This window comes from Thunnus thynnus, chromosome 24, assembly GCF_963924715.1.
Source record: "Thunnus thynnus chromosome 24, fThuThy2.1, whole genome shotgun sequence".
NCBI classification, from domain to species: Eukaryota; Metazoa; Chordata; class Actinopteri; order Scombriformes; family Scombridae; genus Thunnus; species Thunnus thynnus.
The window spans coordinates 17824746-17852254 of NC_089540.1; the positions used below are offsets into that span (position 1 = coordinate 17824746).

The following is a 27509-nucleotide window of genomic DNA, read 5'->3' on the forward strand; positions in this document are numbered from 1 at the left end:
AGTTCGTTTTACATTTTCACAACTCACGAGATGACCTTGAACTAATTATTCAACTTAAACCTGCACTATCTGATGTTTTGTCCAATTGTTTTCAGCAGAATCAAGTAGTGAATACAACTCTGACATATCATCACCTTTAGAGTTGATATGTTGAACATGTTAGCAAACAGTTGCTTATTTCCAAATCCAGCAGTTATGGAGCAACATTATCATTCATGTGGAGTCGTGTTTCTGTCCACCTGGTGAATGTAAGTCCAGTATTCACTCTCTTTTAGCTCTGTTTTTACTCTCTACCAACTCCTGAGGGAAATATCTGGCTCTTTAGCTGCTATGTTCACCAGCTAGTCTACAGCTAACTGTGTCTGTTAGCTGTTTGGTGCTGAGCAGGTAGTGTACAGTGGCTTTTTAGAGCTTTTTCTCCGAAAACAGCTGCTTGCTGTGGCCCAAAAATACGCTATGAGTAAAGTTGCGGCCGGACAGATGAACAATGAGCTAAAACTCATTGACTCACATCACTACGAGCCAAACACATTACACACTGACAGCTCATACTTTATTATAACTGAAAATATTGATTGTAGTTCACTTAAAGGACCAGTATGTAAGATTTAACGACATCTAGTGTAGGGTGACCATATTTTCAAACCTCCAAACCGGGACCTTTAAATGTACTGAATGTTCACACCTACAGAGCGCACCTTTCAACATCACGGACAGCACCTCAGCAGACAAAAAACTAGGTTTTGTCTCCTAAAATCCATCAAGGTATTTGTCAGTGTGCACAAGCGCAGGCTGCCGGCTAAATGTCCGACTGTGACACATCCTCTGTTTGTGCAGACGGCAGCATTTTCATTGTTGGGTATTTTACGAAGGAAGGAGTAAGCCTCCTGGGGCTCTTTAGAAAACACTGACTCTCTCTTCGGCATGATAGCTAACTGTTAGCATACTGACATCGGCTAGCAACAGCCTCGACCACGACACACTGTTTGATTGACACACATGCAGACAAATCAGTGTTGAATTCATACATGTGGTGCATTGTTTATGTTTTTATATTGGGTTAAGTAATTATAAGTGGGGCAGAACATGTTAAACGTCTATGTAAGTGCTAAAAACAAGTATATTTTTTGTGATTATTATTTTAATTGTGTTGAAAACCGGGACATTTTTGTGTTTTACAGATATTTGTCAGGACTCGGGACACCCAGCTTGAAACCAGAACAATCCTGGACAAACCAGAACATCTGGTCACTGTAATCTAGTGGTGAAGTTACAGATTGCAACCAAATGAATACCCCTCCCCTTCCAAGAGTGTAGGAGAATCTGCGGTGGCCATGAAACTCATGAAAAATGCGAAAGGCCCTCTCTAGAGCCAGTGTTTGGTTTGTCCGCTCCAGGCTACTGTAGAAACATGGCGGGCTCCGTGAAAGAGGACCTGTTCCCTCTGTAGATATCAAGGGTTCATTCTAAGGTAACGACAACACAACGATTCTTATTTTCAGGTGTTTATACACTAATTAAAACGTATTTATGAATATTATATTCCCTTTCTGCCAAGTCTGTTCCGCTAGATGCCACTAAATTCTACATACTGGTCCTTTAAGGCAGCAGGGGAACTTTAAATTGAACTAGCTTAAAATGTATTACAATGAACGCGTAAAAATGTCTCGTAAATGAATTTATGGGTATAAAGCACAGAGATTTTGTGACTAAACAGTTAAAGCCAGCTGAGAGCTCGTCTCAATGTCATTGTTTTTCCTACATGACGAAACTGGATGAGGTTGAAGGATTTCGGTCCACATGTCTGTCATGCACATAATCTCATGCACCACTAATCAGACTTTGATGAAACTTTGGGGAAAGATGAATGTCATCATACCCAAAGCTGCACTGATAGAAGATGTTAACTTTCTTTGCATCCTGTACAGAATCTTGGATGACTCTCTTCAATGATATTTTTGAACGATTGGTCAAAGAGGGCGCTGCAGTGTTTGGTTTGACTTGCTGCTGCTGGTTTAAAGGTTGTCATCAGCATTTGTAGGGTTACCTTCAGTCAGGATTTTATGTTAAGTAACCTTTTTGTTTTAAATTACTGGTTATGTTTTCTCCTCTCCTCTTCTCTTCTGCCACTGCAGCAGAAAACAGCTTTGAACTTCTCGTTCTGAACTTCGAACACCAACTAAGATCCAAACCTTTTCATCCTTTTTCTTCATAATTTCCGTCCAGAAGAATTCTGATGCGTGACAGTTCATATTAACAACTGTGATCTTGGAAGTCAGCAGCACATTACACAATCTAAAGCGTCATGAAGAGAAGTCACAAATGAGAAACAACCCAAAAAAAATTCCAGTTTACTTTATATCCGACAGATGTTGGATAACAAATGTTGTCACTGCTGCCGACTTCTGAGCGTTTCATATTTATTCTGAAGTTGGATTGGGTCACAAGAAGTGAATTTGTGTGCCTTTCAGTTTTGTAAATTTGGTCCCTGGCATGCTGGAGCAAGTCCTTCGCTGAGCACAAAAACACCATGATATATCACACTGACGTTTGTTGGAGTGAATACAATGAACAATACAGATATCCCTCAAATTCACGGCCCTGTAAACCCGGTTTACCTCACCCTGACAGAACGTAGGAGGACAAAGCGAATGACTGCCAAATGACCGAAACATATGTACATGCACCTTGTCCATTTCATGTTGTAACTTCAACCTTTTTTGCCAGTACAAGCAGAGTTAAGCAACACGGGAAAGAAACTGAACCTTCACCTGTAACCACCAAGTTCAACTTTGTGCAGCCAAATCATGACTTTTTACACAAAATGTGACTGATGTTAGACGTTGTTTTTGCCAGACATGTCTGTATAATCCTGGGAAAATCTCCCAAATGTCAGCTTTTCAGTGAGAGCTTTTGTTTTCAGCCTGACAACCACACCAGTTATTTTTACTTCTGAGTAAACAGACATGATAGAGTTTCATAAGCTGTGTCCCAATTTAAAGTCCGGATCCTCCCGAAGGACGCAACACATGAGAATGTGTCCTTCGGAGGATTCAAAGTCCAGGCTGAACCTGCATCTCCCCCCCTAAATCACGAGCCTTTGAAACTCACGGTGCTTTCAGGTGGCCCTCGTAAATTCGTAATGTCGAAACATTTCCAGGTTTACCCTCTGGAAGTTTGCCTCAAATCACTGATAAAGTGAAACACAACTGAGGCAAGTTTCATCACACCTGAAACTAGAATTAGTCAATTAGTGTCGAAAAATGTATCTATTTTGATTATTTATGTTATTTTTCAAACTAAATTAAAACTGGAGTGCAGAACTTCTGTCTCCTCCTTCTGGCAGTGAGAGTAATCACAAAAACACTGTTGACACGAGCTTACGTCATAGGGTCTAGAAATTAATAATGTAAGCTTGCCAAATTAAAAGCAAGATTATTTGCGTTCATGAGAAGACCATGAGATAAAATGTAGAGTCAGTGGACTATACATTCACTCTAGAGAGGGCCTTTCGTATTTTTTTGCGAGTTTCAAGGCCACCGTAGGTTCGCATACACGTTTGGAATTGGAGGGGTTGGGGGGGTCCAGTATACAGTTTGTTGCAATCTGCAACCTCACCACTAGATGCTGCTAAATCTTACGCTTTGCACCTTTAACTGCAGAAACATGTAAACATTTTGTTTATTTGTTTTGTTTTTTAATGTCATTATTTTCACACAAGGAAATGAAAAAAAATATAGTGTAGTATTTTTTAAATATTTGCAATTATAAATTTTAACAATTTATTAACACTATAGTACATCTATTTATTTTAGTTTTATTAAAATATTTTAAAACGTAAATATATTTATTAATCTTGTTGTATCTTTATTTATTTATCTTTTTATTTGTTTGTATGTTTGTTTATTTATTTAATTTGTATGTAAATAACCTCCTAAAATTATTTACTGTAATACAGTAACATGAGAATGAGGAGAAAAAAAAAATCCGTCTTTTAAGGTCTTCCCGGTTGGAATGCGTTTTTCCTGCCATTCCTAGTCTGCGGTGTCGTTCTCTGTTGGCCCACATTCGGACGACCTTAAATATTTCTGCTCTCTCATTACAGTGACACACACACACACACACACACATTCTCAAGTACACACACACACATACACACACACACAAACCGCGGCGGGAGCGCGCAGCCGCAGCAGCAGCTCTGTCAAATCACAACGGGGGTGACGCGCAAGCAGTGGACTTACATAAAAATCCTCCGAGGCACCTTTTTAACGTCTAAAAGTCACTTTAATCGCGGTAAACCGGCGTGGAAGTACGTGAACGTTGGAAATATGAAAAGTTATGATAGTTTGTTAATATCTAACGGACGTTTTGAGTAGTTAAAGAAAACAAAAAGTCGTTTTTTGTTTTTTTTTCCACAGCTCGGAGGCGCACGAGACCAGCCGAGGACGGGAGACGTTCAGGGGATTTTACCGCCGCTTGTTTGGTGTTTTCAACATTATATTGTTGTAGTTCTTATATCGAGGGATGTGAGTCGTCTGGACCCGTTAACGTGTGCATTAAAACCCGGGATAAAGCCACTTTTTCTCCTACTTTGTTAGCTCTGACTTCACCATGCTGGGGAACACGGCGCTCTACGCGGTGAAGAAACGGAAGAAGCCGGTCCAGAAAATGTAAGTCAGCAACAGAAACACACCGAAAACACTGCAATATCCCTACAGTATCCCACTATTTCTACTTTTCAGCGACTAAAACAGTGGCTTTATTCTACTTTTATCGCCTCATGATCGCTACGATACGTCTATGATACTACTATGATACTCCTGAAGGCACTTAGAGTGCGACCCCATTGTAACTTACTGTAATACTTCAATGATACTACTATTATTACTACTACGATACCATCACACTACTACTATTATAAAAACTTATGGTGTCCAATTGCGACACTTAACCCTTTGAAATATAATGCAGAAATGACTGCATTATGCATTTACTGCACTATAATATGCATTTAGTGATATATTATTCCCACGTTACTAAGGCAGACAACATTTATAGCTTTACAGCTTACATATTCAATATCTTTTATTCTAGGTGATTACAGCTGTGCAAACATCTCCAGAATAGCCTCTCATTATGGATTACAGCCTATGTTACATGGTAATAAGGGTGTAGTAGGGTTATAAGTTGCACTCTGTGTTTGCAATAGTAGCTACATTGTCCTTAGTTGGATCCATAAGGCCATAAAGTCTATTTTCCCTGCTGTGGTTATGCAATGTTGGCCAGACCGAGGTAATGTGAAGTACCAAAGTCCAACTACACTGCAGGCCTATCCAGCATGGAAAATAAAAGAAAACTGTTGCTTCAGTATTATTTTAATCTAATTATACCATCTGAGACAGCTGGGCCTCCCAGACTGATGGTCTCTGAGCTTTAACACCGTACAAACTCATTTAACTCAGGTCTCCACTCAAGAAATCCCATCTGAGTTGATGTATTGAGTTGGAAGTTATTATCTTTGCAGAGTTTTTTTTGTGTGAATGCGCTCTGTAGGCGGGGAGGTTAACAGTGGAGAGAGTGAAACCCCACATCAGTAAAAGCATCATACTACTGTCTTCCGATGCTACTTATGATTTACGCAAACGCGTGTTTAAACTGCATCTTGTTTTCACCTTTGAGGCACAATTTGAGAACCAGCGTAGCACCAGAAAATCCCTCTTCAGGGTTGTATGTACAGCAGCGGAGGCCTGTGTTTTATTTACTTCTTTTATAACAATGCTCACAGGACTTTTAGAGTCTTTGTTGTTGTGTTTTATGTCAGAAATAATGTTAACCATGATGTCAGTGTTTCTCAGGACCTTTTAGAACCCCTTCAAGGACCTCTGGATCCCATTTTGTGAATTATTTATACTGGAGGAAATGGATCAAATGAGGAAAGTGGCTGCAACATAACAGAACCCTTTTGGCTCCACAAGCAGTGTCTGAAATTAACTTTTTGACTCACCTGCCAAGGGGACTAGTAGATGAAAAATACACCGGCCAAGCACATTTTTCACTGGCCAAGATAATAAATTGCCTCTTTGTGTCACATATGCATTTGTTTCAGAGCATTTCATTGAGATAATAAGGTATTATGTTGAGGCTAGAGCAAAATTTCCATAGTATAACCCATTAAACAAGCGTTATCAGAGCGTGTTAGTACAGTCCAGTGTTTTATATTTATCAGTGTGGGACACAATGTTGTGCGAAGGAATTTTGTGTTTGGTATAAAGATAAGATTTCATAACACCAAAATGAGCACCGTCTGCTGATCCAGACTTTCATTTTTCCATTCTGTAAAGTCACCAAAAAACTCAATATGCAAGACAGTTTTATATATCTTACAGCTGAATCAGGGAAGTTTCTGTTGCTACGACGGTTTTCTGTCATTTGGGTAGAGAGAGAGATAACTTCTCATTCATTCTTTTATTCTCTATCTCGTTCGTGGACTTCGAAGGTGTGTTACAGCGTTCTTGCATGTGAGACAGACCAGCGTTGAATATCTAAACATGGACCATCGCTAAACCTTAGCGAGCGAATGACAGACATCAGAATTCCACATGACGGAATAACAACGATAACATTCGTATTATTGTTGTTGAATGTTCAATCAGTGAAAACGAATTAGACGCATGTAAAAAAACAACACATATTGCCCGTCTACACTGTATAGGGACAAACATGAGTCATTTCCTCTGAGCCATCATGCCAGATATTTTATGACATGTCTATGTTGGTGCCATAGTGGCGGATAGCTGTCCCTTGGCAGGTGTTCATTTTGGACTCTGTCCATAAGGAAGCATTGATTCTGCAGTGACTAAATCCTTGTATACTAGACCTTTAAGGTACTTTAAAGAACATTTTAGAATGATTACAAACTACACACTCTGTTGACATGTTATTGTGCTTAAAAGAACCCTTTGGAAGGGTAGAGATGACTCAGCAAAAAGCTAATCATGCTCAAATTGATCCTTAATGGTTTCAAAATGGACCTTTGTATCCAAGGAACTGCTAATAAATGTCAAATAGTTCTCCGTAGACCGTTAACAGTGCTGTAAAGAAACGTTTGGGAAGGTTCTCTAGCTAATGTTTATCAAATATTTCTTTATAAACACATAATTGTGTTATAAAAAACGTTCAAGCGCACTCTCGAAAGCACTATGTTCCACTGTTTTTTATATGTTCTTAATGTTCTGTAAAGAAGCATTTGTAGAGGTTCTCTAATGCATGTAAAATTTTTATTGGAAAATGTCCAAATTACTCTCCAGGAACCTTTAATGGTGCTGCAAAGACCCTTTGTAGAGATCTTCTTTAAAGCACCGTGCACAAATGTTCTTCCAGTGACATTTGATACCGCTGTAAAGAACTATTTACAAAAGTTCTCCATAGCACTGTTACTGTGGTTTTAATTAAACCACAAGTGGTGCTGTAAAGAACCTTCTGGGAAAGTGTTCTAAAGCACTCGATAAGGTTCCTCTTAGAACCTTTACTGTGGTATAGCACCATGGTAAAAAGGTTCCTCTTAGAACCTTTACTGTGGTATAGCACCATGGTAAAAAGGTTCCTCTTAGAACCTTTACTGTGGTATAGCACCATGGTAAAAAGGTTCCTCTTAGAACCTTTACTGTGGTATAGCACCATGGTAAAAAGGTTCCTTGTAGAACCTTTACTGTGGCATAGCACCATGGTAAAAAGGTTCCTCTTAGAACCTTTACTGTGGTATAGCACCATGGTAAAAAGGTTCCTCGTAGAACCTTTACTGTGGTATAGCACCATGGTAAAAAGGTTCCTCTTAGAACCTTTACTGTGGTATAGCACCATGGTAAAAAGGTTCCTCTTAGAACCTTCATAACATCTTTATAGCACCAAATTCTCATTGGTTGGACAGTCGCTGGTGTTAGGTGTCAGCCTTGTATATTTTTTTTATATTATGTCAGGATGAGACAGATCTGTATCTGTGCTGAGTTTAGCTAACAGCTAGCTCAGGCTAGCAGGCTAACAGTGTGTTAGCATGCTAATAAATCTCCCGCTAACAGACTTCTGGAGCTGCAGCTTACTTCCAGGCATCTCATCAGAGAGTCGATGCTCTGCTGCCTGGTGAGAAGCAGGTTGTTACCAGAGAAACTGAATCTTCTGGTGTTTATGTTGATATTCGCCGTCAGCCGGTTAGCTTCATCAGCGGATCTTTGCTCGTTGTGATTCGGCGTCACTTCCTGTCAGAGGTGTGATGGACAGCACCACCTACAGGCTGCATGTTTGCCTCTTTTTGTTTTCATTACACAAAATTCAGTTACAAACCTTTATGTCACTTCTCAATCATACATGCAGATATTTTTTCGTTCCAATGGATTGGTTGAAGAGTAGGTAGAATTTCAATTGACTAAGATTTTCTTTGGTTGACTACAGCCCTATTAAATAGATTACCCTAGACCTTTAATAGTACTGTAAAGAACCCTTTTAAAGACATTGTCTAAAAGACCATGCTCAAATGGTTCTTCTTAGACTCTTTGTAGACGTGTGTAGAAAAACTTTTTAGAGAAATCTGTTTGACATACTTGCTAGAGAGGTGAAAAGCACCATGTTCAAATGGTTCCTCTTTGACTCTTCATGGTGCTGTAAAGAACCATTAGAAAAGGTTCTCTAAGGCATAATGCTCAACTAGTATATTATAGACCCTTAATAGTGCTGTAAAGTACATTTTAGGGAGTTTCATGTTCAACTAGTTCCTTTTTAGACTCTTCTTGGTGCTGTAAATAACCTTTAGAAAAGGTTCTCTAAGGCATTATGCTCTAAAATATATCATAGACCCTTAATGGTGCTGTAAAGAACCTTTAGAAAAGGATCTCTAAGGCATTATGCTCTAATATATGTCATAGACCCTTAATGGTGCTGTAAAGAACCTTTAGAAAAGGATCTCTAAAGCATTATGCTCTAATATATGTCATAGACCCTTAATGGTTCTGTAAAATACATTTTAGGGAGTTTCATGTTGGACTAGTTCCTTCTTGGTGCTGTAAAGAACCTTTAAAAAAGGTTCTCTAAGGCATTATGCTCAAAAGGTTTATCATTGACCCTTAATGGTTCTGCACAGTATTTTTTTTAGAGAGTTTCATGTTCAACTAGTTCATCTTAGGCCCCTCTTGGTGCTGTAAAGAACCATTTTAAAGACGTTCTCTAAAAGACCATGCTCAAATGGTTCTTCTTAGACTCTTTGCAGTGTAGAAAAACCTTTTATAAAATTTAGTTTGAAATACTCTCTAGAGAGGTTCTCAAAAGCACCATGTTCAAATGGTTCCTCTTTAACTCTTCATGGTGCTGTAAAGTACAATTTAGAGAGTTTCATGTTCAACTAGTTCCTTTTAGACTCTTCTTGGTGCTGTAAAGAACCTCTAGAAAAGGTTCTGTAAGGCATTATGCTCAACTAGTATATCATAGACCCTTAATGGTGCTGTAAAATACTTTTTTAGAGTTTCATGTTCAAATGTTTCCTCTTAGATTATTCTTGGTGCTGTAAAGAACCTTCAGAAAAGGTTCTTGAAATCATTATGATCAATCAGAATATCATTGGCCCTTCATGGTGCTGAAAAGAACCTTCAGAAAAGGTTCTTGAAAGCATTATGATGAGTTAGTATATCATTGACCCTTCGTGGTGCTGTAAAGAACCCTTTTAGAACACCCTTTTAGAGCTGCTCTAAGCCACACTGTCTTTCTCACAGTGATTTTACCAGTTTGTGATTTTTAACTTTAACAAGCCAGACGGAGTGTTAACTGCTCCATACAGAACCACAGGCCCGAGTAGAGAACCACGGCAGAACCCTGCCAGAACTGCGGTTTCAGTGTGTGTGTGGTACTACCTGCATTAATCATAATCAGGACGTGGAGCGAGAGCGCACTCACGCAATGTTTCCACGAGGGAGGAGGGAGGGAGGATGGCGTAATCTGAGACTCGCTCTGTTTTTTTTCTCCTCCTCCTCTGACTGCCACAACATACTTTTTTCCTGTCTTTCCTTCTGTCTCTCTGTGTGTTTTTTAGGGGGGGTTAAAGGGGGGAAGGGGGGTGGGGGGGTTGTTTTTTTCCTCCCTCCCTTGACTCAAATTAACATAGTTCAGTGTCACGCAAACAGTTACGTAAGTCTGCCATGTTCGCTCGCCTTGGTTTTTAGGAAAAGTTCTTCTCAGGGAGTTTATCTTTCTTTTCTTTTCTTTGTGTGTGTGTGTGTGTGTGTGTGTGTGTGTGTGTGTGTTGGGGGGGAGCGGCGGTATTAGTGGAGTGAGTGAGTTATGAGTGTGTGAGAGTGTGTTTAACACACAGACTGGTCTAGAGGCGTCGTTAGCAGCGAGCTGCCCTGAGGCGGTTTACCTTTATGTTTACTCTGCATTGTAAAGGTGAAACATTAACATTTATGGTTGTATCTGTGTTTGTGAGAAGAAAAAAAAACCAAAACAGAAAGACAGAATGATTTTAACACACAACTTTATAAAAGTCATAAAACAAAGAGATGATATACATGCATAGAAAGGTGGCCAAAAGTATGTGGACACCTGAACTCTGCAACATGTGATTTGCAGACTGTAACTTTATTAGAGCTGCAACGATTAGTCAGTTAGTCTGTTGACAGAAAATTATCTATTTTCTGCAACATTTAAGTCAGTTTGCAAGAAAAAATGCAGAACATTTCAACCAGAGCTGCAAAGATTAGTCAATTAATCAATTAGTAAATTAATCACCAATCGTTTTGAGTCATTTTTAAAGAAAAAAATAAGTCCAAACTCTCTGATTTCAGCTTCTCAAATGTGAATATTTTCTGGTTTCTTTAGTCCTCTATGACAGCAAACTGAATATCTTTGGGTTGTGGTGAAAACAAGACATTTGAGGACGTCATCTTGGGTTCTGGGAAACACTGATCAACTTTTTTCACCATTTTCTGACATTTTATGGAGCAAACAACTAATCGATTTAACTGAGAAAATAATCAACAGATTAAATGATGATGAAAATAATCTGTCAACATTTCATAGTGTCCTAATAAATTAAGATGAATCATTTGGTCTATAAAATGTCACATCACAGTTTCATTAAGCTCAATGTGATGTAAACAAATGTCTTGTTTTGTCTGAGCAAGAGTCCAAAACTCAAAGATACTGACTCTCTCAAAATTTAGAGCATGAAACTAGAAAGTGTTTGCCACTTTTTCTTGGGAAATTACAGAATAGTTGCTAATCATCTCTCTGTTTATCATCTAATCGATCAGCCGACTGCTTGTTTCAGCTTTAATACGATTTAATCTCTCAGTAAAAGTTGTTGTTTAAAAGGTTTTTTATTGGGCTCCTCCTGGTCATGATGGTTGGAAAGGCCTCTGTGTGTGTGAGAGGACTCCAGAAGTGGGGCAGAGTTGATGAACTTGATGAACCGACTCTTTTGTGACGAGTCATCTCTCCACAGTGGTCTTGTGTTATGACAGTAAAATGTGGAACATGCAGGCACTTGTGATTGTTTATGTTCAGTGTCGGTCGGGCAGATGAATCCAAGCGCCAGATGATTTCTGTTTGACAGCGAAAAAAGTCCAGCGGAGCGGGACCCAAACCTCATCAGGAATAAATCAGTCCGATGTTTTTTTTTTGTGTGGATGTGAGTTTGACATGTCGGTGACCGGCCGGCTTTCACCATCGAGCACACACACTGTTTCTCTTATGACTGACATGTGACGCGCGTCAATTCCTCCGTCTTTCACTTCCTGGACGTTAGGGACACTGACAAATGTCAAAAAACCCTCAACAACAGAACTGAGCTGCTGCTGTGATTTCAACCAGAGAGTAAACACACACAGCAAACATTACAACATTAATGTGCTAAATGCTCTTTATTGTCATGAATGTGACGTTATATCTCCCTATATGAGAGGAGCAGAGGAGAAGTTTAGCGGCAAGTTGTCAGTCTGGCAGTAAATGTACATTACAGGCTACTGTGTGTCAGTTAATAAGCGCTGCGGCTTCTCAAAACAGAGAAAAGTCACGTCTGTTGTTTCCCCGACTGCTGGAAAAGTGAAGGGGGTTAGCTCCAAAGTTAGCAACAGAGGGTTAGCATAACATCGGCTAACCCATTGTTGTCTCCCCTGAGTTTTGCCCCCGCCTGAGGCCGCCGCCACCGCCGCCCCACTCTAAGGGAAACACTGTAATTTATCTAATATGACATGTTAGATAATAATTAAACCATGAACATGTTAATTATAAGCTTTAAGGGGCAATTATTCACACAATTCTATTGTTTGTGAAGTAAAACGTGAAGTAAAATGTCAAAAGTTTGATGTTTAGGCAAGAAAAGTTGATTTAAAAAGCGATGAAGTTTAATCATGTAGAGTTTCAGCAGCTTCGGTGCAGAAAATATATGGATATTATCAGCGGAGTTCTCATGCTCTCATGCTTGTGCTCTTTTTTCCTGTATCATAACTCCAGCAGGGAACAGACGCCAGAATCGTATTTAGTTTCTTTTGTTAGGAAAGGTGTCGTTGCCTCGTCGGAGACAAAGTGCCTTTGTGTGAAGGCAGGGGAGTGTTTCTTCAAGCCCAGCGCAACCCCTCACACACACACACACACACACACACACACTCATATATATACATGTATACACGCCCCTTCCAGGACAGATTTGGTAGATAAAGCGAGAAGCAACAACACTGGCCGCTCATTGTTCTTGCAGGGGAGTTGCGCCGTCAGGAATGCAGCGATAGCCATCTCGCCTCGATTTCAGATATGTCGTGTTCTGGAGTATTATTGGAAGCAGATGTCTTATTTACAGGAGGGGAGGGAGGGAGGCAGGGAGGGCTTTGTCAGGGCCACATTTTACACATTTATGTTACACTCACAGTTCAGATACTCGGATCACAACCTTTTCCCTCAGAGTTCGTCTGCTTTTCATCGTTTTTTTTTTTCTCCTGCACACTTGATAGTGTTTTGAAAGAGTTTTGCTGTTTTTTGTGTGTGTGTGTGTGAGCAGTATAACCTGTTAAATCATACATTTGCAGACAAAACTCATGCATATACATTAGTTTGAACTCCCTCACATTCCTTTTGAGTATTTATTACCTCTATGGTTATTAAATTTCATCTAAATTTAACAGATTTCACTTACAGTGCAGGCATGAGATGCTCTTCCTTTCAATCAGTCATTTCAGTCTCTCTTGAGAGCAGTTAGCAGATAAAAATTTTAATGTCCTAAACCACGCTGGTTGTTAAATGTCATCTATATTTAATATATATTTTACAACAGGCTACACTTACAGTCCAGAGATGGTGGGTGGGTGGGGTGGGGGGGGGTTGTTCTGCCTTTTAATGTTATTTTTGGGATTCGTTTTTGGAACATTTGCAGATAAAAACATCACACTCTGTCCTGCCGGTCCATTTTCACATTCCTTCTGGGTTGTTTTAAGGCACATTAGTTGTTATATTTGACATAAATGTAGCATATATTCATCTAAATTTAAAATATTTCACAGTAGGGCAATCTTACAGTTCAAGCATGAGTTGTTCTGCCTCTATTTTGGTCCTTTTTACCCCTTCACATACTTTTCTGAGTACCCTGTCTTCTATATTTAATATAAATTTAACATATATAGAAGGAAGCTGCTGTTACAGTTCAGTGTGACTGTTTTTGTTGTGACAGATGGAAAGAAACTGTGTTGTTTTGGGTCACTTCATCTGGTATTTTAAGACATTTTGGTCCCTATTCAGAGCAGTTTTACTTAACTATATAACAATACATAATAATATGAGATATTATTATGTTCTTGTGGCTGGAAAGAGAAGTTTTCTCGCTTCACATGGTTTTTGAGGTTCCTTGTTGGTATATTTTTGTTGCTTAAGTGGTTTGTGTTGTTCAATGTTTTTCTGCAACTTCAGATTGCACACTTTTGACCCACGAAGGCAACAGTAGGTCAAAGGGTCAAAGCCACTAGAAAGAGTCTAGAAAGTATGCAGTTATGCAGGTGCGCACGTACACACACGCACATGCACGCATGCACACTCACACACACACACACACACACACAGTCAGCTTCACGATTGGCCTCACCTGACCTGAAATCCCCAGCGGAGTCATCAGCAGCAACATCTGAACCTGATTTAACTTGAGAAGCAGCAGACGTGCAGCTGCTCTGTGTGAGACTGACCTGGAACCTGAAGATCACAGGTTCCAATCCCGCAACTTACCAGATGCTCCGCTCGAGTGTCCTTGAGCAAGACACGGAAATGTTGTTTATCAGGGCCGCAGCTAAAGATAACTTCTGTTATCTGTCAGAAAACTTGTTTAATCGATATATCTTTCCGTCTCAAAGTGTGAGAAAATAGTGCCTGTCAAGTTTTGTCTGAGAAACAGTTAAAATATTATCATATAAGACAAATTAAAGTGAGAAATCTTCACATTTAAGCATCATTTTTTTTGGTGTTTTAGCTCAATAAAATAACTTAAACCAGTCATCATTTATCAGAATTGTTGCCCAGCTAAAGTTTTAATATTTATAATTATATTTTCAGCTCAGCTATTGTGTGAAGTGTCAACATGTTGCCAGATCAAATTTCTAAACTGGAATTTTACTCATTTTGCCCTTGAGCGAGTCAGCCAGTATGAGGGATTTCAGGCTTTTATCATTGAAGCAGATACTTTTCTTCACTTTAGTTGCCTGTCAGAGTAAACGATCCGTAACAAAAACATATATACAAGCAGGAAAGTACATTTTGTGACCTCGGAAAACAATCCCAATTTACTAACTTATGAGCTGTTTTCTGGAGCTTTCAGCTGTGGTTTTCATCATGAAGATGGATCTCAGTAGCATCATAATCCTGTTGGTTTAAAGTCTTAACTCCTTCCATTGATGAAGACTGTGTGATACGGCTGAAAGCTCCAGGACAAAGGAGCTTGATTTTGGGATTTACTGTTCTCAAAGTTGAGAATGAACTTTTATGCATATATTTATACTGTTTAGAGTGTTTGTTGCAGGACGTTTACTCTTACAGACAACTATGAATGAGTAAAAAAACATCTGCTGAATCAAAAAAGCTGTAAAATTCTCACACTGACTGACTTCCTCAAGGGCAGAGGGAAGTTATGGCTGCTTTAATTTCATTTTTACAAACAGTTACATGTGGAAGAGTCTTGACACCGTCAGCTGGTTGGTTCAAACGTTTTAAGACACACAGTAATTCGGACGCTAAAGCTCGTTGTTCTTTTAAGCGGAAAGCAGAAGTAAAAGACAACTTGCATTTCTAAATATCGTGACTCATTGATAAGAACTAGTTTCTGTTCTGTTTCGCAAATGATGAGCCAGATAGCTGTGGGAAAACTCTCCTCAAAGTCAAGTCAAGTCAAGTCAAAACATTTTTTTTTGTATCACACATTTAAAACAACCACAGTTGACCAACAGTTGAACACCAAAATACACAAATATAAAAGTGAATAAGTCAAGCTCAGCTGGAACTGAGGAGCGTCTTCAGCAGCGGCTTAAAAGTTTCTGATATGAGGTGAGCTCTTCCACAGATTAGGAACCTCTTTTTTTTTTTTTTTTTTTTTGAACATCCGAGAGCATCTGGCTGGTCGACCTTGGTGCTCTAACTGAGGTATGATGATGCAAGAGTCCTGCTAGATAAGGTGGCGCCAGCCCGTTTAAAACCTTTAAAAAAAAACAAGCAATAAAATCTTGAAGGGATGGAAAAAAGCAAAACTATGCAACAAACTTTCAAAAAAAAAAAAAAAAAAAAAACACTCAACGGCTTCTCCAGTGCTGATCAGATAGCAGGCTGTGGTTGCGCTGTGGTTTTATCTCATAAACAGCGTGCAGCTCCGCCATCCTGTCCGGGATAAATACCCAAAATGACCCCCCGAAAATCAGCCCCGGATCTCGGTGTAAACTAGAGATATCTCCAGGGCCGGTTTCGAGGTGCTCCCACAGCTTCACACCTTCTCTGGGAAAAAAAACAAAACAGAAAAGCCCCTCTGTGCTGTGCAGCGAAGGTCTGGTTTGAGTTAAGAGACGTGAAGCCGCCGGGGTTTACCGTCGGTCACCGGAGTTCAGTTACAGATACAGACCCGCTTTCTGCTGCGGCGCTTCATCTGGCCGACGGCGTTGACCTGCAGCCAAACGGCCTGAGCCGACCAGGTTTATTTACTGTCACACAAGTTAAAACAACAAAACACGCTGTCTTATCAAGCTCGGAGTGAAGAGCTGTAGTGATGAATTTAACCTTTTAACCATCCCGGACTGTTTATTTTAACAACACACGCTGATGTACTGAGGCAGATATTATTAGACTGAAGCTGCTGCACAATGTCAGCCCTGAAATCGTACTTACGCCGCTGAATATTGCAGCTATAAATTAAAATACTGAACTGAAACATTGTTGAATATGTTTTACTGCTTCTAAAATGAAAAGACTATATGCTCAGGATTGGATTAAGGCTCGGCGATGTGGCCTCTCGAGTGAAACACAGTAGTACATGTGTAAAAATCTGTCACTGTTATTTGTACGCTTATTAAAAAAAGGTCATCTCATACAGCTCAGGACTGTCAGCACCAGATGCTCTCAACTAAGCAGACAGACATGCCGTTAAATAATCAGTTTCAGCACAGACAGAGCAGAAATTTAAAGTCTGCACAGTAATTAATCTGCTCTGTTTGTGTTTCTTGACCTAAATGTGATGTCTGCAGACTGCATTAGCTACTTGGCAGAGACAGACCCGAACAAAGTAGAATCTGCACACTTGTCAGTCGTCTCTCCTGGCGGATTCCCGCTCTCGTAGACGCGCGTAGACGAGGTGCGCACGCGGCGAAACCGTTGACGTCAACCTACGTCTCTTTTAAAGCTTGAAAAGAACCATTTTTGTGCATTTTCTAATAACTAATAGCTGCTTTTCTTGGTCTGAGATATGTTTTGGATACATCACCATGTGCTCAAGGATATTGTCAGCAGCATTTGTCATTGTTTTCTGATTTATAGACCAATCAATAATGAAAATAACTGTATGGGTGATCTGTTAAGTAGACCATCATTTATTTAAACAGAGAGAAAAAAAAGAGGTTTCATTAGTTTTTCCTCCTGTCAGGATGGAAAAAGAGTCTGAAACAGCATTAGACCATCACTAAACACTTCAAGTACTGGAACAGTTGTCCAGAATTAACTTACATATAAATGAATAACTGTCAGGTTTTCCAGCCTGTTTTCCCTGCGGAGGTTTATTTTATCCCCATATAACAGTCCAACCCTACTGTAGTGTACAGTATGTGCATTATGGGAAAAAAAAACAAGATCCTTACCTTTTCTATAGTTTATTCTCTAAAGTCAGTTGGATCTTTCGCCTTTCAGTTTCATGTTTTGTGTAAATAAACGTGACCTTTGGAAAGGTGTAAATGGTGCACAGAGCACTTCAACACTCCATAAATCATCTGATTCATCCATCTGATTGTTGCTCTCATAAGGCTTGTCTGTAATGCCGCAACCGCGCTGCCAGAACAGCGTTAAAACACACACACACACACACACACACACACACACACGCACACACAAGGTGATGTGATAAACAAATCCTGGAACATCAGGCTGCTTAACCTGGTTCCCACGGCAACAATGGATGGAGCCGACAGCTTGTTCCTCTGCCTCTGGAGAGTCGAGGAGGTCCGGGCTTTGTTATTTTCCACTCTGCAAACATTTAATCCCCAACATCCAGCAGCCGGGAGGAAAAACAGCGGCCTGTCTCGACTTAGAGAATTATACTGAATTGATTAGTGTGGTTACTTTAAAAAAAAAAAAAAAAAAGGAGGCTGATGATAATTTACCACTTAAGGTGAAAAATGAAAAGGTTTTGTGTAATTTCTGTCTTGAAATGCAGCATGTAAACTCACTTCGCATGCTCCAAATGCTTTTATATTGAAGCATAGTAGCACTGACTCAGCTCTTTTTCAGACATGCAAGTACAAAAACATTGCTGCCAGTGCTTTATCACGAAACTTTGATCGCCTGCCAGAGCTACTTACTGTCACGGATGATTAATAACTGTATTCATTGGTTATGTATATGACTTTGGCTTTTAAAGTAGTATCAGTGTCTTGGATTGTTGTTTGCAGGAGCCGAAAAGGAAACTAAATGACACACAGTTACACACTTTTTTGATATTTTCCTCTTTGTCAGCACCTTGTGTCACTCCGTTCTTCAGTGTCACATCTCTAGTGTGCGTTATCTGTGTGCCATCTCAGTTTATCCCAGCTGCTAGAGCAGCACTGACGCACACACACTCGCACATGTCAATATACAGAACACATTTAGCCTCCAGCTTTGTTCGCCGTACCCGTCATGACCTTTCTGAATCCCAAACCAGAATCCCAAGTAGCGGCTCACAGAGAAAACCGCGCACGAGTCAGGAAATTTGGGAAGGTTTTCTATCCTCGTGCATTAAAATCATGTCTCATCTCTCTCTGTGTGTCCGCAGCCCTAAACCATCACCTCCTGATGGCGTCAAGTCCAACCCATCCAAACGCCACCGAGACCGGCTGAACGGCGAGCTGGACAAGCTCACCGGCCTGCTGCCCTTCACAGAAGAGGTCAGGGCTCGGCTGGACAAGCTGTCCGTCCTTCGTCTCAGCGTCGGGTACCTGAAGGTCAAGAACTTCTTCAATGGTGAGTGTCGAAACTGTGGACTTTAGGCCAGTCTTTAACGTTAGACTTAGTTAAGCTTTTAAGAGTTAGTAACGGTGAGCTCCAGGCTGCTGCCAGCGGGTCGTCCTCCATGTACGCGAGGACGAGCTAGACGACGATCGCCGCCTGCCTGCCATCCGGAGAGAGACGCACACCGAGAGCAGACTGAGCAGGCAGAGAGCGGGAGAGTTTCTGCTTAAAAATCGCACCGAGACATGAGAGCAGCTGCTCGCTAACAGCCACGTGTGTTTACGGCAGAGAGCAGGAGAGAGGACAGACGTCTCACTCTGCTGCTGCTGCTGACGCTCACTGTCAGTTTATAATTGTAGCGTCCGACTAAGTATTGATAACACGCTTAGTATTTTACATGTTAGAGTTTCTTATTTGATGAATGTGGGCACTGATGCATGATAACGAACTAGATGGGTTTTATCTCTATAAAAAAAAAGCAAAACGATGGTATATTTCAAGTAAAACAGAAAGACACAGTCACTTTGTTTAGACCATCACTAAACACTTAAACTCACTGGTGACACTTTACTACCGCAGCCTGTTTTACACAACCACAGCGTGCTGGTTAAATTCATAGTAAATTGTTATAAAACAAGCTGAAAATCAAAACTAGTCACATTCTTGTAAACGTAGCTACAGGCTAGATGGCAGCCGCCCTCCTCCCGAAGCACATATCAGTTCAAATACACTTTTGTCTGTTTGTTGGCTGAAGCTGGAAGTCGATCATTTATTAAAACGGTTAAAGGTCAAATGTCTAGACTGCGCTGAGATTCTCTCAGCCAGCCAAGTTCACGCGTGTATTTACATACTAATGTTTTAATAGGAGATTCACCAAGAAATCACAGCACTGAAGTCAATGCATGAACACAATGTTTTCAGGAACTTTGACTTATGTTAAATAATGTGGTAAGAAGTAGAATAAATGCTTTTTAGTAACATTTGGTTCTGATTTGACTCACTAGACAAAGCTTCCACGGTTAAGAAGCGTTCCAGCCTCCGGTTTGTTTTCCAAATGTTACTGTAAATCTCTAAAACAATTACAGAGAAACACTAGAAAGAGAAGAAATAAACTGAGCGCTCAGGACGGCAGGAGAAAGGTTGGTTACTTTCTGTAAGCGCAGATTTGGAACAAACGGTGGAGGAATGATGCTCTTTAACCTGCATGAAAAAACAACACATCTCTCCTCGCTGGGGGATCAGTAGATTATTTAAAAAAAAAAAAAAAAAAAAAGTGAATTTTGCAATGTTTCTGTCAACATGGTGCAGGGAAAGCTTGAAGCTCAGCAAGGTTATTCCAGTTCCCACCGAGCTTCCTCACATTGTTCTGCTGCCTCTTTTGAAAATAGCAGCGATTAGATCCAGACGGCCTGAAAGACGAGGTTCCTATTTACAGAAAGGGGAGGTGGGAGGGCGTACTGGGAGTCACCAGCTGGGAGGCTATATCAGTGCAAGGGTGGGTGGGGAGGGAGGGAGGGAGGGAGGGGGGGGGGGGCTGTGAAATGTGGCCCTTCTGGCTTACCGTATATTTGGAGCTCCTCAGCAACAGGAGGAGGTGTGAAGCGGAAAGAGGCGAGCTGTGTGTGTGTGTGTGTGTGTGTGCACCTGTTGTGTGCTGTAGGTTAATAGGTTTATACACACACACACACACACACACACGTATGTTCTGAGTGTGTCGTACGTACAGTATGTTTCTACAGAAGCCTGAAGAGACATGTTTCAGATGGTTTAACGTCTAAATAATTAGTTATTTAATTGATTAGTGGCTTGTCGGGATGTTTATTAATCTTTTTTAAGTCATTTATTGAAGAATAACTTGAATATTGTCCAGTTTCAGCTTCTTAAATATGCAGCTTTTTCAGTTTTATGTCTTTGTAAATTGATTATCTTTGAGGTCGGTTGATTGGTCAAAAGGAGCAAATGAAAGACGACACTTTGGACTGTTTCTCTATTATATCATCTTATATTTTACAGACTAAATGATTCATTGATAAGTAGAAAAAGAATTGCAGCCTTAAACCTTAGTTTTCCACTTTGCTCTTATGCACACAGTGTAAAATAATCATACAGAGGTGACAAGAGAGGTCAGACACAACCAAACCCATCAATGTTTGACTGACACAAAGAAAAAGTACCTCCAGTACCAGTCATCAGTGGACAGTCAGTGAACTGTGGAGAACAGCAGCTCTTATTTAGCTGCTAACACGATGATTATTACAAAATTCTCAGAGAAAACAACCGAAATGCACCAAATGGCACGAAAACAACAAAACAAGACGTGCGTCAGAGCAGCGAGTTCAACTGGATGAAAGTTTAAAAAAAGGGGGAATTTCTGAATGAAACAACAGGACTTTATGTAAGTGTTGATAAGCTCTACAGAGGACTGTATCGAAGGTTGTAGACAAACGTAAACAGACATATTTTCAGGGTTTTTCCAGCTGCTTCAAAAAGAAACTTCAATTTTAAGAAGAACAGAAAGTAAAAGCCACACTTTAATAAATAAATAAATCTAATAATAAATCTAATGTGTTGTATTCTGAGAGAGAGATCTGGTCTATGTGGGCCTTATCTTTCTTTTGTTTACAATACAAGAAAGAGGTGCATTAGTGTCATTTTTCCCCCCAATTTTTTATTTATTTTTTTATCTTTGAGACTAAGAAACTGAATCATATTCACACAGACAACTTTCATCTGTCTGAGGTGTAAATATATTCACTTAAATCACACAAATAAGCTTCAGAGATACAAATATCGTCCAGTTTTGCCTCTTTTACGCTTCCTTTTGTTTTAATTCTGACACGCTCCAACAAAAACCTAGGGTTGTTTATTAGTATCCGATTATAAATAGGTATCTATGACTTTATTGGCTGATAAAATCTGAGCACCGTGTTATTTCAACAAAGTCGGCTTCGGCTGTAAACGACACAAATAATAACCTCTCGTTCTCCCAAGGCAGAGTAGTTAAACATGTAATCAGAGCATAGTTTCGACAGAGACGTCTAGTAAGGAGGTGATATATCACCGAACGCTCGATTCTGGAATAATAAAACCGCTTCGGCGTTCACTTAATTGGCTGGAGGAGCGAGGCCTCCGTTGTTTGGAATCAATGGGAGTTTTTGTTCTGAAACAAGAGTTCAAGGCCACGACGTGAGCCAGAAATCTCAGCCGCTGGCGAGTAATCAATGAGTCACTGGCATTGACTAACAACCCTATCAACCCCCTCGCAGACATGTTCTGGTCCATTTGTGCTCCTACGTGGTAAAAAAACGTATTCTTAATGTGCGTCTTTTTAATGTGTCGGTGTGTTCTCATCAAAACAGAAGGAGAAAACTTCACTCTTCTTTTTCCAGCGGCCTCCATCTCTCTCGCCAAAGGAAACAGACAGCAGAGCTCTGTTGCTTTGGACTCATCAATTATTTGGCAGCGCCGGTCACTTAGTGTCGGCTGAACAAATGTGTTTGAAGGCAGCGTCGGGAGTCTGGTTACTCTCAAACTGTAACTGTCAGTGAGCGGCTTCACTCAGCGCTTTCATTGTGTGTGTTTTTTTTTTCTTCTTCTTCTCTTTCGATTCATGTTTATTAGATAAAAACACCAGGAACACGTCAAGAGACTTTCACCAGCAAACAGTTCTGATAATCAATCTATCGTTCCAGACGTTTGATCACGCGAAAGTGGAATCTTAAAAGATCAACATTTTACTGCTTTTTCTTTCTGTGTTTATATGGTTTTAAATTGAATGTCTTTTGAAGATGTCCAGTCGGGAAGCTCTCAGAACTCCTGATGGGTGATTTTAAAAGTTCAAATTAGCAACAGATGAATCAATAACGAGAATGAAAACAGAAGTTACAGCCCAACGTAGAAAAAAAGTAAGATATTCTTCAGAGAGGCACGTAACGTAGGTATAACTTATACAAATCTAATAACAAAATCAACTTAAACGGACGTGGTTTTGTTGTGTTTTCTTCTTTTTCACAAAACCTGAGGCTTGTTTTTTTTCTTTCTCAGCCTTTAAAGTCTCTTCCAGTTCTTTCTTAAACAGTGTTGACGTTACAATTTTACAAATCACCGGTCTGTAATCTCTCCTTTCTTGCAATATTTTCTTTTCCAATTGAAACTCCTGTTTAAATTGGACGTTAAAATTCACCTCTTGGACTTCGCAATATCGCTCGTGAAGTCAAACCCAGGTGGTGACAAACGCTTTAAACCCCAGAAACGTACAAATTAATGAACTATTCAGTCATTATGTGACCTACTTTAGCTTCTTTACCTTCTAACAGCTGAGTTTTGATAACAAAGAACCAGAAAGGAGGTTTAGTTTCTTGCTTGTGAGCAACATATGAGGAAAAAAACTCATGTAGTGGACAAGAGATAACAGCTATTGAGAGCACACACACATACAAACACTCCTCCCCTCCCGCCTCCACCCTCCACCCGTTTCTTGGCCGCTGATCCGTCACTCTCCCCTTCCACCGTGCCCCACCCATTTCCTGTAGCGGCCCCTGCAGCACCCCGGGGCCCCTCTTCCTTCAACTGTTCAGCCTTTTCCTCCTCGGCTCCTACGTCTGAAGTTCACAGCTCGTCCGAGCCTCCCTCCACCTCCCTCCACCACCGCCCCCCCTCCTCCGCTCCCACCTCCACCTCAAACAAACGCTGCAGGACTCCAGTTTGTTGTTACAGCAGGGAGGCCTGTTCGCACGGCAGGCCCTGCACCAGGACAACTCTGGGCTTTATGCATTCATGAAACTCTCCAACACACACACACACACACACACACACCCCTCAATTTTACTTCTTCTTCCTCCTTCAAAGGTTTCTTTTAAAGTACGCGAATGCATTGTGGTGCATGTGATTATCCACATTTAAGTATTAAAAAGTCCTCATTACTGTTTCTTGAGGTTTTGCTTTCTCATTATGTAATGACAGGTTTTGTTTGTCCACCTTTTTTTTTTTTTTAAGATGAATCCAGAACAGAAATCTGTTTTTAGTGAAAACAGTCGTCGGTTAATATCCCGCCGCCTCATTTCAGTCTTGATAATCATTTATAGTTTTCATAATCTTTGCTAGCAGAAACCGTCCTGACGTATTTTCCGTTGACACAGGATGTGTTGCCCAGACGGTGCAAGATAAACAACATGTAGGTGTGAATTTAAGTGTGAATGTGTTTGTTTTTTTATAGAGCGATGAGCCCCCCCCCCCCCTCTCTCACCGATTTAAGATAATACTGATTATACGTCTCCTTTCTGTCTTCACTTCTTTCTAAATTGCAACGATAGAACATATTTGCATAGCCAGCTTTTAAAAGATTAAACATACGAGTTTATAAAACACTTTAACTGTCAAATAAAAGCAAAACATCAAAGTCAGGAAATTATTAAAAGTGCAGATGGCACCGCCAGATAAAAAGGACAGGGACAGGGGGTGAAATAAAATGGTAAAAACAATCAAATAAAAAGCATCATGTAAAAGCATGTCCATAAAATCCTCTTTTACAAGCTGATTGTAAAAGATAATACTGATACTGATACCATACAGCTGCTCAAGTCAAACATTTTTATGTTAAACCGATGTCGTATTTTCAGCCTAAAGTGCAGAAAAACAGGGCGTCCGAGTCTAGTCAGCAACTTAACATGCTTCGGTTTATTACTGTTTGCTTTAAAAAAAATCAAGTTTATCAGTATGTTTGCTGGTTTCTCCATGCAGGATGTGACTAATCCAGACTGCTCTGTGTCACATCCGCGACCACAGATCTACTGATTACGGGTTCAACCGACGGTTATTTTTCATTATCGACTAATCTAAACAGAAATTATGTTCTCAATTAACCGATAAGTTTATAAAATGTCCACAACCCAAAGATTCTCTTAAAAATGGCTCAAAACATATAATCAATTATCAAAATAGTTGTTCCACCAATGGATTAATGACTAATTGTTCCAGTATCTAAACATCCGCTGATAATGATCTTATACCTGGAATATAAAGATGAAATATTACGTACCGGGGATTTCTATATTCTCCTCGACCTATTAAATAAGATCAGTAGCATTTATATCAAATCTGTCCATCTAAACCGTCAAAGACAAACCGTTTTCTTTCACTTCCTGTTGAAGACACACAAGCAGCAACAATCTCTGCTGTATGACCTTAAATAATATTCATATTTATGCATATTTGATTACTTTTGATTCACATTATCACATAAAATTATTGCAGTATTATTATAAATTTTTCTCTAAGGACTCCAGGAAGAGTATCTGGTGACAGATAACGGGGATATAGGGAACCATCGTGATCATTTTGACACATTTAACTAATCAAAGGAAACATCACACTTGAGACTGAAGTGTGATTAGTGAGAGGATGATTTTTTGTTTCCAGTTTTGCTGGTAGAAACTGTTTTTATTTTTAGTTTTTTTATTTTTGAAACCTTTGATCAGAATTTTGAACCATTTAGTATCCTGATAACCGTCCGTTTGTTATCTATAACACATCAGAAAGTATTAAAAAATGTCCGTTACCACTTCCCAGAGCTTTAAATTGTCTTTAAACCTAAATATTTCATAATAATTAACAGAGAAAAACACCAAAATCATCACATTTAAGAAGCCGTGACCAGAGAATATTTGCTTTTCATTGTACAATTTATACATCAAAGCAACATATACTTGAAAAATAAATTGTAAAAACATTAATTTATCATCAATTCTCCTCCGTATCCAGACAAACCTGTTGCATAAGGCCAAACCGCCGCGATTGTTGACACGAAACGAAGGATTTTTATCTCTCGAATGTTGACTTTTTGTTTATATTTTGTTGATGTTTCACTGCTTCGACAGAAAGTGGTCGGCATTATGTATAATCATGTTTGGAGAACAAGCCTGGACAGTGACGAGGGGGGGCGGCGGGGGGGGGGCAGGAAGTGGCTTTGATATTCTTAGCCCTTGAGCTTAGACTGAGCTTTTCCAACGTTGGCATCTCGAGGAGGCGGCGGGGGGAAAAAAAAGAAGCATATTTTCCATACAGAAGTACAACATGTGGACAAACCCAAAATATAGATGTTGATTCATAGCTTTAAGTCCTAAAAACGTCCAACAATAGTCTAAATATTATATATACGTATATATATATGTATATATGTGCTTCAGTGGCTGATTGTGGCGGAGAATGAAAGCTCTGTATCTTCACCACCTTTGTCATTTCCCAAAGCACAGACGAAGATCCCGGAGCACAGATAAAGAAATCCTTTGTTAAGCTTTCCACAGGGTAGTAATGCCTCTCTGTGCTGCTGCTGCTGCTGCTGATGTGTGTGTGTGTGTGTGTGTGTGTGTGTGTGTGTGTGTGTGTGTGTGTGTGTGTGTGTGTGTGTGTGTGTGTGTGTGTGTGTGTGTGTGGCCTCTTGCGCCGTCCAGACAAGACGCTGATGGCAGCAGGAGTTTGTCAATTAGATTATTCTTCATGGGGAATTCTAATGAACCACAAGACCTCCAAGGCTGAGAAAGCTCGGTCTCGGCCAACGGAGACGATCTTCTCCCCCCCCTCCTCCTCCTCCTCCTCCTCCTCACTGTCGTTTAAACACAGGGTGACTTTTTATCCACCAAGATGCAGATTTGTAAGGAAAAAGAACAAAAAAAACAGCAAACAAGAAGAGTTTTAGAGTACAACAGGAGTTTAAAATGGATGGATTCAAACCTGCAAAAGCTGCCAAACTTAAACAGGGATGTCTGAACTTCGCATTTACTCTTTACTCTGTTATTTAAACTCCTAATTTACCCAAAAAACTGTTTTAAAACATAAAGAAAAACCTTATTTAGATACAATAATGCAGACATGGTGGTTTATTGTACTGTAGCTTCCTTGACTCCATATTAACATCATCAAGACACAAGTTGTCAAATCTTTTACAAATCGCCCACTGAGTGGAAAGCGTGGTTGTAGAAGATTAATACATGCATCCAAACGTCATCTTCCTGTACCAGAGCTAGAAAAGTGTGATTAGGATAACGGACGTATTTCTTCAATAGAGGTTAAAAACCTTCTCGGGTTTCGCGTCAACTGAAAATATCGGACGGATATGTGACTCGTTAACACAACGTCAGACTGAATAATGAAGTGAAACAGCCACTTCACTCTAATTACAAACAGTAGCATTAAGCTATTTAGCAACTTTTTTACCCACAAATCCTGGACTAAATCAAATGTTTGAAGCAACACTGATGGAGGAAAACTGGAAAAACTTTCCCAATACCTTAATGTACACACTATATATTAATACTGATAACACACTGTACTTTATTTAGTGCTTTAATTAAATTTCTTCAATGATACCTGACTGAAAATTCATTTTTTTATGTAACAAAAGACTCAAAGTGCTTCACACCAATGGATTTAACACAAGCATTGACGTCAGAATCAATTATTTCAAATGTAAAAAGACTAAAAGAAGCGAGTGAAATATGTGTTTTCAGGGTTTGAATGTGTATATTTTTGTTTTCTGAGCATCAGTTTTCCTCTTGTGCGTCGCGTTGAGGGGAAAACACAGACATAACGACATCCACAGTTTCAAAAAAACAGACTCTGTGTGTCTGCGGCCGTGGTGAATCCCTCATTGTGACGGCAACACACACACACACACACAGTCCAGTCTGATGGTGGACTTCCCAGCATGCCTCTCTGTCTCTCTCTCTGTCAGTGAACAAAGACGACCCGAGAGTGTAAAGGCTCATGGGAAGGCCAGGCCGGCGCGTCGGGTCCAGCAGGATGTGGCTGAGAAAGAAACGCTC

The 27509-nt window shown here is 40.0% G+C and overlaps 1 protein-coding gene across 1 annotated transcript in view; it reads left to right on the forward strand.

Moving 5' to 3' along the window:
* Positions 1–4193: 4193 nt before the first annotated feature.
* Positions 4194–27509, forward strand: part of LOC137177372 (aryl hydrocarbon receptor-like) — an 85073-nt gene continuing 61757 nt past the window's right edge. Inside the window, exons 1-3 of the mRNA XM_067583642.1 lie at positions 4194–4312; positions 4422–4673; positions 18515–18702. Of these exons, the coding sequence (XP_067439743.1) occupies positions 4615–4673; positions 18515–18702 (247 nt within the window). The 5' untranslated portion in view covers positions 4194–4312; positions 4422–4614. The remainder of the gene's footprint in view (positions 4313–4421; positions 4674–18514; positions 18703–27509) is intronic.